Source organism: Salvelinus sp. IW2-2015, unplaced genomic scaffold (genome assembly GCF_002910315.2).
Source record: "Salvelinus sp. IW2-2015 unplaced genomic scaffold, ASM291031v2 Un_scaffold1377, whole genome shotgun sequence".
Lineage (NCBI taxonomy): Eukaryota > Metazoa > Chordata > Actinopteri > Salmoniformes > Salmonidae > Salvelinus > Salvelinus sp. IW2-2015.
In genome coordinates this window covers 176,955-189,747 of record NW_019942867.1, presented here as the reverse complement: position 1 = coordinate 189,747, position 12,793 = coordinate 176,955, and the positions used below count along the sequence as shown (strand labels likewise).

The following is a 12,793-nucleotide window of genomic DNA, read 5'->3' as shown; positions in this document are numbered from 1 at the left end:
CAAAGACTAGCCGTCATGCACCATGACAGTATAAATATAAACACCTAGCCAAATAAATAAACACAGTGGCCAGCCTAAAACATGGCATTGAAGGCTTTATTTACAGTTGCTCCAGTTTAAGGTCACACCACACTGAAGGGACAGCAGTACACAGGTAGCAGTGGGACTGGGACTCATTTTACACTGAGTGTTTGCCACTGGAAGGTATGATTTATTGAAATATTGAATAACCGTTTCACACAATACTGTATCTATGTAATACAAATTTTAAAAGACATTAAAGCAAATAGCAAATAGTAAGTGTTGTAGGTGGCAAAAAGTTTTAACATCCTCTATGAGGTTTCAGCTATTACGTAAGTCTCACTTTAAAACCTTAGTAGTGGGGACAGAACGCTTTAACCCTACATTGAGAAATATTCAATAGTCACAGGGTCTAGAATAGAGCCCTGATGCACTCCATCATACTGAGTGTCAGTGTCAACTGAAGTGCTGTGGCTGTGGGTAGTTGGGAGACTCACCAATGACACTCTTGGCGAACGAGGCACTCTTTAGTGTGGCCAGGCCCAGATCGCCGATCTTGACGGAGCCTGTGGGGCCGGTGATGAAGATGTTGTCACACTTGAGGTCCCTGTGGATGATGGGCGGGGTGCGGGTGTGGAGGAAGTGGAGGCCCTTCAGGATCTGGTGGCTCCAGCGCTGCAGCAGCTTCAGCTTCATCTCCTTGAATCTCTTCAGGTACCTGTAGGGTGAGGCTGATATGAGTACTGTACGTGCGGACTATGCAGGACTCAAACCCAAAACCCTGGTGTCCAACCAACTGAGCGATTGGAACCATGGGGTACAACAGTGTAAGCAACAAGTGTTACTAAGTTACAGAGCACCATGGACCAGGGGTGCTCACACTGAATCTGAAAGCCTGAGGATGAGGTAACATCTGGAACCAATTTTCTCCTGTCATGGTCAAATTGAGAGTGACACTCCATTTCGACAGATGTTAGCCACATGGCTAACACACCAATTCAGTAGATTCACTAACATGAACAGAAAAACACAGATGGAAAGCATATCTGCTTGAAGTCTTTTGCACACCCTTTTACAAGGAGATGACGTAGGAAAATGGCACATACTTTTCCCCATCTGCTTATTACTCAGGCAGTGGATGGACTTAAAGGGATAGTTTAGGATTTTGGCAATGAAGACCTTTATCTATTTTCTGAGAGTCAGATGAACTAATGGAAACTATTTTTATGTATCTGAGTCCAGTATGAAGAAAGTTAAAGCTAGTTTCTTGAGCCAATGTTAACTAGCTTAGCACCAAGACTAAGTCTTCGGGTACAGCTAGCATACTTTCAGTCTTKGTGCTAAGCTAGTTAGCATTGGCTTGTGAAACTACCTCTAACTTCCTTCAAACTGGACGTAGATACATACAAATTGTATCCCTTTTTCTCACGTCTTGAGGGTGCCTGAYGTCATGAGCTCGGTGACCAGAAGGATGCACTTGTGGCCCTTGCAGTTGTCCTTCCAGGAGTCGTAGAAGCGGACGATATTGGGGTGCTGCAGCCCCTTCAGCATCTCCACCTCCTCACTGAAACGCTGRCGCTCCACCTTCGTCAGCCTCCGCGTCTGGAGAAGGAAGAGGAGAATACATTATTATAGTGGTGAGACTGTACACATAGTAGGTTATAGAGGTACAATAGAGTAGACACAAATATAAACTCAGCAAAAAAATAAATGTCCCTTTTTCAGGACCCTGTCTTTCAGAGATAATTCGTAAAAATCCAAATAACTTCACAGATCTTCATTGTAAAGGGTTTAAACACTGTTTCCCATGCTTGTCCAATGAACCATAAACAATGAATGAACATACACCTGTGGAACGGTTGTTAAGACACTAACAGCTTACAAACGGTAGTGAATTAAGGTCACAGTTATGAAAACTTAGGACACTAAAGAGGCCTTTCTACTAACTCTGAAAAACACCAAAAGAAAGATTCCCAGGGTCCCTGCTCATCTGCGTGAACGTGCCTTAGGCATGCTGCAAGGAGGCATGAGGGCTGCAGATGTGGCCAGGGCAATAAATTGAAATGTCCGTACTGTGAGACGCCTAAGACAACACTACAGGGAGACAGGACGAATAGCTGATTGTCCTCGCAGTGGCAGACCACATGTAACAACACCTGCACAGGATCGGTACATCTGAACATTACACCTGCGGGACAGGTACAGGATGGCAACAACAACTGCCCGAGTTACACCAGGAACGCACAATCCCTCCATCAGTGCTCAGACTGTCCACAATAGGCTGAGAGAGGCTGGATTGAGGGCTTGTAGGCCTGTTGTAAGGCAGGTCCTCACCAGACATCACCGGCAAGAACGTCCCCTATGGGCACAAACCCACCGTCGCTGGACCAGACAGGACTGGCAAAAAGTGCTCTACACTGACGAGTCACGGTTTTGTCTCACCAAGGGTGATGGTCGGATTCGTGTTTATCGTTGAAGGAATGAGCGTTACACCGAGGCCTGAACTCTGGAGCGGGATCGATTTGGAGGTGGAGGGTCCGTCATAGTCTGGTGAGGTGTGTCACAGCATCTTCGGACTGAGCTTGTTGTCATTGCAGGCAATCTCAACGCTGTGCGTTACAGGGAAGACATCCTCCTCCCTCATGTGGTACCCTTCCTGCACGCTCATCCTGACGTGACCCTCCAGCATAACATTGCCACCAGCCATACTGCTCGTTCTGTGAGTGATTCCCTGCAAGACAGGAATGTCAGTGTTCTGCCATGGTCAGTGAAGAGCCCGAATCTCAATCCCATTGAGCACGTCTGGGACCTGTTGGATCGGAGGGAGAGGACTAGGGCCCTTCCCCCCAGAAATGTCCGGGAACTAGCAGGTGCCTTAGTGGAAGAGTGGGGTAACATCTCATAGCAAGAACTGGCAAATCTGGTGCAGTCCATGAGGAGGAGATGCACTGCAGTTCTTAATGCAGCTGGTGGCCACACCAGATACTGACTGTTACTTTTGATTTTGACCGCCCCTTTGTTTAGGGACACATTATTCAATTTCTGTTAGTCACATGTCTGTGGAACTTCTTCAGTTTATGTCTCAGCTGTTGAATCTTGTTACGTTCATACAAATATTTACAGATGTTAAGTTTGCTGAAAATAAACGTAGTTGATAGTGAGAGGACGTTTCTTTTTTTGCTGAGTTTAGCATTACGAGAGGGAAAGGGAGAATACATTGCTATATACAGTAGTATTGAGATTAGAGATGAAATGGACGAGACACAAACATACAGTATATAATACACAATGTACAGGTCAATGCTAAGTCATCTATTACGCAACCTGCAAATGTATCTAGGCCCCTCAATGTAATTATAGGTGGCTGGGTTTCATTGCATAAGGTTACACAATCGTGTGAGTTCACTGCATAATATTTGCAGATTAACAGACATAGCTTTAAATATATATACAAAAATCTAGATGTGAATAGATGACAGTATTGATACAGTAGCCAGTACTCTAACTATCAGCCTGTGGTGGGAAGAGATGTAAAAGACCAGTGCCAGAGACCAAAGAGGAAGAGTTGTGCCAAGCCAGAAACCTGCCATCCCCAGCCCTCTCATAAGGCACACATTACTCTACCCGGGGCTTGGAAACACTGACGCGTAACAGTTCTCTAATGGCACCAAGTGTTCTCTAGCTTCAATGTCGTTGGAGGGGGTTAGAGCAGAATTCCCAGAAATCAATGCATCAATTATAGAGAAAACAAAAGTGATTGTTTCAGACAGGTTCAGCAGCATGTGTTTGTTTGTGTTTCCAAAATGCTTGATGGGGTTTTTACACACGACAACAGCCCAGCCGGTGGTTTTCAGTACAAAGCAACAGACGCCTCTCTCTCACTCTCTCTCCCAGGAGACAAGTGCTGTAGGAGACCAACTGTCCACACTCACTCTAAAGATTACGCAACAATAAGGCGGGGATATCAGGCCAGTAGTTCTCACTGCCCTCTGCTGTCCCTCTCAGAACACAGGCTGTCCTACTGCATGCCTGCTCTGTCCACAAACAYCAAGCTGTCATTYTCWGTCAAGTGTCCTGATCCAGGAGCCAAGCTCACAACAAYAAGGAGCACTATTGGTAGAATTTGGCACCCGGGCATCGTGACACTAACGCACAGTGACAGTGCAAAGTGGGTGCCAAAGTCAACCTGAATGAGGGYTGTCCTGTTTACAGCACACACTAGSKCCATTTTACTAAGTTCACAGAGAGCCARGATGATGCGGGATGTCCAACGATGCCACCTAGCTTATGTAAGAGTGGCAGTGGGASCAGGTCATGACTGGCTGGTGGGGGGATGGAGGGGTGATGGGGRTAGAGAGCAGGGGGTTGATTTCTTCCTTCACTGGACAACCTATTTTTGGGTTTGCCGCCTCCAGGAATGAACCCCACATAAAGAAAAACAGCTGTGTGAGGCTCCTCACTCAATCACTTCATCTCACTCTCCCCATCTCTCTAGATCTCTTTCAACCCACCAGGAACGGATTTGGTGATCAAACACCAGCCAGTGAAATGATTTAGTCGGGAGCCGTCAGAAAGCAGTGAACTTACCACCTCTAGCTTCTGCCACCAAATTCGAGGAAAAAGACGGGCACTTTGATTTGCTGCCAACTTTGATCTGGCTCCATCGGAAAAGTTCATGAAGATGAGGTGTGTATGTGTGTGTCTTGGGGATGATATTTAACATTCGGAACTTTCTCACTCATCATTAGTCACGATTCATTCAGGATTATCCGTAATCATGGTAGGATCCAACATTAATGTAGATGTGTTAGAAACATATTCTAATTTAAAAAAAAGTGACTTCGATATGAACAATACATTATTTACCATTCATTTTATTGGGCACAAAATAATGTAAAACAGAGCCAAAGCTAACTGCAAATGCATCAAAGTTTGTAGAGTCAAAGCTTGATGTATTCATTGTTTGTTAGGAATATGGGACAAATTTTTTTGACTACTTAATTTTTAAGAATCTTTAGGGTGTCAATAATTTGAACCCCTACTCTTTTGAGAAATAAGAACAATTACTTGTTCAACAAAATGTATTTATCTGAGTAATTGTATTAGTATAAAATAATATATATACAATTATTGCTCATCTTTATCAAGGGGTTAATAATTTCGGACCCCACTATAACAGTTGAAGTCGGAGTTTACATACACTTATGTTGGAGTCATTAAAACTCGTTTTTCACACATCCACAAATTTCTTGTTAAAAAACTATAGTTTTGGCAAGTCGGTAAGGACATCTACTGTGTGCATGACAGTAGATGTCATGCACACAATTTGTTGACAGACAGATTATTTCACTTATAATTCACTGTATAACAATTCCAGTGGGTCAGAAGTTTACATACACAAAGTTGACTGTGCCTTTAAACAGCTTGTAAAATTCCAGAAAATTATGTCATGGCTTTAGAAGCTTCTGATAGGCTAATTGCATCATTTGAGTCAATTGGAGGTGTACCTGTGGATGTATTTCAAGGCATACCTTCAAACTCAGTGCCCCTTTGCTTGACATCATGGGAAAATCAAAAGAAATCAGCCAAGACCTCAGAAAATAATTGTAGACCTCCACAAGTCTGTTCATCCTTGGGAGCAATTTCCCAAACGCCTGAAGGTACCACGATCATCTGTACAACAATAGTACGCAAGTATAAACACCATGGGACCCGCAGCCATCATACGCTCAGGAAGGAGACGAGTTTCTGTCTCCTAGGGATGAACGTACTTTGGTGCGAAAAGTGCAAATCAATCCAGAACAACAGCAAAGGACCTTGTGAAGATGCTGGAGGAAACAGGTTACAAAAGTATCTATATCCACAGTAAAACGAGTCCTATATCGACATAGCTGAAAGGCCATCAGCAAGGAAGAAGACACCGCCATAAAAAGCCAGAATACGGTTTGAAACTGCACATGGGGACAAAGATTGTACTTTTTTGGAGAAATGTCCTCTGGTCTTGATGAAACAAAAAATAGAACTGTTTGGCCATAATGACCATCGTTATGTTTGGAGGAAAAAGGAGGATCTTGCAAGCAAAGAACACCATCCCAACCGTGAAGTACGGGGTGGCAGCATCATGTTGTGGGGGTGCTTTGCTGAAGGAAGGACTGGTGCACTTCACAAAATAGATGGCATCATGAGGGAGGAAATTTATCTGGATATATTGAAGCAACATCTCAAGACATCAGTCTGGAAGTTAAAGCTTGGTCGCAAATGGGTCTTCCAAATGGACAATGACCCCAAGCAGACTTCCAAAGTTGTGGCAAAATGGCTAAAGGACAACAAGTCAAGGTTATTGGAGTGCCATCACAAAGCCCCTGACCTCAATCCTATAGAACATTTGTGGGCAGAACTGAAAAAGCGTGTGCGAGCAAGGAAGCCTACAAACCTGACTCAGTTACACCAGCTCTGTCAGGAGGAATGGGCCAAAATTCACCCAACATTGTGGGAAGCTTGTGGAAGGCTACACAAAACGTTTGACCGCCAAGTTAAACAATTTAAAGGCAATGCCACCTAATACTAATTGAGTGTATGTAAACTTTGACCCACTGGGAATGTGATGAAAGAAATAAAAGCTGAAATAAATCATTCTCTCTACTATTATTGTCACGCCCTGGCTTAGTTTCTTTGTTTTCTTTATTATTTTAGTTAGGTCAGGGTGTGACATGGGGAATGTTTGTGTTTTGTCTAGTTTGGTGGTTATATGGTAAAGGGGGTGTTGGGTGTAGTGGTATGGGTTTGTGTTGAGTGAATGTGTCTAGGTATGTCTATGGTTGCCTGAGTGGTTCTCAATCAGAGACAGATGTTTTTCATTTGTCTCTGATTGGGAGCCATATTTAAGGCAGCCATGGGCATCATGTATTTGTGGGTAATTGTCTATGTTGAACGTTTGTTGCTTGTCCATGCACTTACGTCATTTAGTTCACGGTCGTTTGTTGTTTGTTTTGTTTTGTTTTGTTTTGTGTATAGTGTTCGTTTTCGTGTTTTTTCCTCTCTTCTAATAAAGAAGAATGTATTTTGCAACACGCTGCGCCTTGGTCCAATCTCTCTCCCTTTGACGATCGTGACAGAATTCCCACCAAACAAGGATCAAGCAGCGTGATCAGCGGCAACAGGAGCAACGCAAGGAGGAATGGCAATGGAGCGTAATCTGGACTACACTACGTGGGAGGAAGATCGACAGGTGGGCGATCGAACCCAGGCGAATGCCGGAGCCCGCCTGGGATTCTCTGGCGCAGTGCGAGAAGGGATACGCGGCGAATGGAGGCAGCAAAACGACGCGGTAGGAAAGCTGTGAGTCAGCCCAAAAAATTCAGTCAGGTAGGAGACCTGCGCATACTCCCTGTACTTACCGTGGAGAGCGAGAGTACGGGCAGACACCGTGTTACGCAGTAGAGCGCATGGTGTCTCCTGTACGTGTTCATAGCCCGGTGCGGGTTTATTCCACCTCCCCGCACTGGTAGGGCTAGATTGGGCATTGAGCCAGGTTGCCATGAAGCCGGCTCAACGCGTCTGGTCTCCAGTGCGTCTCCTCGGCCGCCGCATACATGGTACCAGCCTTACGCATGGTTGTCCCCGGTTCGCTACATAGCCGGTGCGGGTTATTCCATCTCCCCGCACTGGTCGGGCGACGGGGAGCATTCAACCAGGTAAGGTTGGGCAGGCTCGGTGCTCAAGGGAGCCAGTACGCCTGCACGGTCCGGTATTTCGGCGCCACCTCCCCGCCCCAGCCCAGTACCACACAGTGCCTACACCACGCACCAGGCTTCCTGTGCGTCTCCCGAGCCTGTTCCTCTTCCCCGCACTAGCCTTGAGATGCGTGTCCCCAGTCCGGTACCACCAGTTCCGGTACCCACGCACCAAGCCTCTTGTGCGTATCCAGAGCCCTGTACGCACTGTTGCTTCTCCCGCACTCGCCCTGAGGTGCGTGCCCTCAGCCCGGTACCACCTGTGCCGGTACCACGCACCAGGACTATAGTGCGCTTTGAGAGCCCAGTGTGTTCCTGTTGCTGCTCCCGCACTAGCCCTGAGATGCGTGTCCCCAGCCCGGTACCCACCAGTTCCGCACCACGCACTAGGCCTAGATGTGCGTCTCCAGGGTCAAGTATGCCCTGTTCCTTCTCCCCGCACTAGCCTTCAGGTGCGTGTCCCCAGCCGGTACCACCAGTTCCGGCACCACGACCAGGCCTACAGTGCGCCTCAGCCGGCCAGAGCTGCCGTCTGCCCAGCGCCATCTGAGCCATCCGTCTACCAGCGCCATCTGAGCCATCCGTCTACCCAGCGCCATCTGAGCCATCCGTCTACCCAGCGCCATCTGAGCCATCCGTCTACCCAGCGCCATCTGAGCCATCCGTCTGCACAGAGCCATTAGAGCCGCCCGTCTGTCCCGAGCCGTCAGAGCCGTTAGTCAGTCAGGAGCCGCTAGAGCCATTCGTCAGACAGGATCTGCCAGAGCCGCCAACCAGACAGGTCTGCCAGAGCCGCCAACCAGACAGGATCTGCAGAGCCGCCAACCGACAGGATCTGCCAGAGCCGCCAGCGAGCCATGAGCAGCCAGAGCCGTCAGCGAGCCATGAGCAGCCAGAGCCGTCAGCGAGCCATGAGCAGCCAGAGCCGTCAGCGAGCCATGAGCAGCCAGAGCCGTCAGCGAGCCATGAGCAGCCAGAGCCGCAGCCAGCCATGAGCAGCCGAGCCGCCAGCCAGCCATGAGCAGCCAGAGCCGCAAGCCAGCCATGAGCAGCCAGAGTCGCCCGCCAGCCATGAGCAGCCAGAGTCGCCCGCAGCCATGAGCAGCCAGAGCGCCCGCCAGCCATGAGCACCAGAGTCGCGCCACCATGAGCAGCCAGAGTCGCCCGCAGCCATGAGCAGCCAGAGTCCGCCCGCCAGCCATGAGCAGCCAGAGTTGCCCGCCAGCCATGAACGGCTGAATCCGCCCGCCAAGCAGATCTGGCTGAATCCGCCAGTCAGCCAGGATCTACCAGAGACACCGAAGCGGATATTGACAATGGTGGAGTGGTGGCCACGTCCCGCACCCGAGCCGCCGCCATATTAAGACCCACCCCGGACCTGTTTGTTTGTTTTGGTTTGTTTTGTGTATAGTGTTCGTTTTCGTGTTTTTTCCTCTCTTCTAATAAAAGAAGATGTATTTTGCACACGCTGCGCCTTGGTCCAATCTCTCTCCCTTTGACGATCGTGACAATTATTCTGTCATTTCATATTCTTAAAATAAAGTGGTGATCCTAACTGACCTAAGACTGGGAATTTTTACTAGGATTAAATGTCAGGAATTGTGAAAAACTGAGTTTAAATCTATTTGGCTAAAGTGTATGTAATCTCCCGACTTCAACTGTATATACAGACAGGATGGCTCACTTCTTAGGAGAAATTGACAGATCCTCTTTTGTCAGTTGTTTTCCATGGAGTTGGCTGTTAACACTGTATTGTAAAAATGTTGGGTCGCTGTCTAAGAAAATACTATTTCTGTAATAGTGTCAAATCACTGTTCTGGCTCCAAATAGAGATATGTAGAGTGTACTGTAGCTTGTGGGCTGCTATGACGATCTGACCACAGACTAGCCAAACAACATTGGGTCTTATCTGCCTATAGAAAGAGGTGCACTCCGTGCCTGTTCCTGGACCTGCTAGTTTGAGTATGACTTATCTAACAGGAAACTGAGATTTATTTTCTGTTGAAAGTGAATGGGAGCAGGGGGAGCTCACTGGCTCCATAACTCAAATAAAATACTGCTCACATTTGAATAGGACTTTCAAAGCTGTGGTTTAATATACCCAAGTCCTGCTGTGCCAAACTTGACCAGGACAAAGTCAAGCTTTTAGGAGGGAAAGATCTTTAAGAACGAGAACACTGCCCAGGAGCTATGAGAGAACGTCAGAATTCAGCCCAAAAGAGGTAATAGCACTATGAGAATGTGCCTATGTGCCCTGGCTATAAACCCTGGCTAGTGTCCATCTCCACCAAAGGAACCAATACTAAGGAGAATGCTTGCTGGATTAACAGTAGCTTTGGGGAATATTTTTTGTCAATGCATACAGAGTGGGTCTATGTCTGAATCATTAGCAGGAGATCAGTCCAAGTGGCTGTGGTTTTGGAGAATTCTCAGTCGTTTTTAATTGGATGACGGTGCTGTTGAACACATTCCGGCAGAAAGATGGCAAGAGCACACAGGGTTTTTTTCTGCATAGAAAAGTCTTGGCGTGATGACTAAAACCAGATAAAATGACTGGTAAAAGATAAAAGATAAAGATAAAATTTTAGATAAATGACTAAAACCAGATAAAAACTATGTAGAAAATATAATGGACCTTTACATGTTTTAATAAGATCATCTTTGAGAACTTACATTCACCAAAATAAAAGCTAGACAATCAGGGAGAATAAAAAATTCCCCAAATTATGCATTCAGGAGTATTTTTGTCATGACATGGGACCCCCATTGATTTTGTTATAATATTTCAGTCACTCGGATAGCATAAGCCATGGCAAAATGTGTAGAACTGCAGGAAATTAGCTTTAAAACTGCAACATTTTATTTCCGCCACATGGAAAAATGTGTCACTATGGCCAACAGGAGTACCTCGAAAATGTTTGGTCGATGACCGCACCATTGGCCACGACCATTGCCACACCCTCGCCACACCCACCACCACCTAAGCCCCAGTTTGATCTAGAAAAAACCCTGGCAAGGCAGCAGAAAAAAACAGCCCTTTAACTGTTAATGCCTTCTTTCCTGAGGTAGACTGTAGCAGAAAAGTAATACCAGAAACACAATTGCAGCACCATGGAGCCTGTGCATGTGTAACAGTATAACTTTAGTACGTCCCCTCGCCCCGACCCGGGCGCGAACCAGGGACCCTCTGCACACATCAACAACAGTCGCCCACGAAGCGTCGTTACCCATCGCTCCACAAAAGCCGCGGCCCTTGCAGAGCAAGGGGCAACACTACTAATACGTTTCAGAGCAAGTGACGTAACTGATTGAAACGCTACTAGCGCGTACCCGCTAACTAGCTAGCCATTTCACATCCGTTACACTCACCCCCCTTTCAACCTCCTCCTTCTCCGCAGCAACCAGTGATCCGGGTCAACAGCATCAATGTAACAGTATAACTTTAGTACGTCCCCTCGCCCCGACCCGGGCGCGAACCAGGGACCCTCTGCACACATCAACAACAGTCACCCACGAAGCGTCGTTACCCATCGCTCCACAAAAGCCGCGGCCCTTGCAGAGCAAGGGGCAACACTACTAATACGTTTCAGAGCAAGTGACGTAACTGATTGAAACGCTACTAGCGCGTACCCGCTAACTAGCTAGCCATTTCACATCCGTTACACATGTTTGTGTGTAATGTATGAGAGAGAGTGAAAGAGAGAAAGGGAGGTGAAGATGTGTGGAGATGTGTGAAATGTAACTTATGTTGTGCATTGTAATAAGTCTGTAAGTATTATATAAAACAGTGTGTAGGCTATGCCATAATGTGTTTGTGTACATATGGTAGTCTAGAAGGAGTGGAAGTTTGAATCTTTATCAGGAACAGCCTGTTTTTTCTTGAGGACACACTGATTTTAACCTGAGTGAGTTGACACCGTGTCAGGGTGACATCAATGCCCCTTTTCTCCAACCATGCAACCTGGCCTCAGGCCAATTCGTAAGATTTGGTACGTAAATTTGTCGTCCCATTTAGTATGATACTTTATGTTAGGTTAGGTTACATTATGAATGGAATAGCGGTTGTACAATATCATACGATTTAGAGGACGTGTAATATCATACGTCATACCCGGTTGTACAATAGCATACAAATTGGATGATGTAACGTATTATACAACTCGGATGATCTTGTATTATACATATTTCTCTGAGACCAGGTTGCATGTTGAATCGGAACAACAAAGGAGAATTACAGGGAGAATTTACGTTGGTGGTTTGGAGAACTAAAGACAAAGGTTAGGAGAATTTACGGAAAAAGTTTATTGGGTTAAGGTTAGAATAAAGGTTAGGGGAAGAGTTAGCTAAAATGCTACAGTTATCCCCGACACGAGTCGGACACGCAACCTTTGAATTGCTAGATACGTCCACCCATCCTCCCCAACCAACCTCCCTCCTATCGTTAATGTCTTAAGTAACCTTCTGTCTTTGGTAACCATACCAAATATAACATATCATAATTGGAGGTACAAAGATTTATCTAAAATACCAAACGTCTGTTCAGTGAGTCCAGTCGGAACCGTAAGGTTCTTTTAAGAACTCCAGCAAATACAGATGAGACTCCGTGAAACATTTCTAGTTAAACACTGCAGTCTTTTTGAAATTAGTAGAGAAACAATGCTTCATTGTAGATTATGTTACAATTAGGAAAAATCGATTTACTTCAGATTACTGTGCTTTAGGTTTGCCTCTGAGGCAGGAGAACATTTAGCTATTTTCTAGGCAGGATTACTGATTGAACAGTAGTGCAGTCAGTTACTGTAATAATCTGTATAAGACCACCATAGCTTCAGGGAGGAGCACAAGGAACTACAACTCAAAGCAGCTAAAAACAACTAATTGTCCAAAAACATGTTTGCATATCTTCTTTAATCTAACTAATATCATAACATTTATGTACTAACTTATATTTACAGACAATCATATTTTATTTATTTAACCTTTATTTAACTAGGCAAGTCAGTTAAGAACAAATTCTTATTTACAATGACGGTCTACCC

General features: G+C 45.9%; 1 protein-coding gene across 1 annotated transcript in view; it reads right to left on the bottom strand.

Annotated features, from left to right (window-relative positions):
- The window catches only part of LOC112070598 (serine/threonine-protein kinase WNK4-like), a 69,048-nt gene that overhangs the window by 36,900 nt on the left and 19,355 nt on the right, over positions 1 to 12,793 (bottom strand). Inside the window, exons 2-3 of the mRNA XM_070439048.1 lie at positions 1,451 to 1,623; positions 483 to 739 (exon numbers count right to left, since the gene is read on the bottom strand). Of these exons, the coding sequence (XP_070295149.1) occupies positions 483 to 739; positions 1,451 to 1,623 (430 nt within the window). The remainder of the gene's footprint in view (positions 1 to 482; positions 740 to 1,450; positions 1,624 to 12,793) is intronic.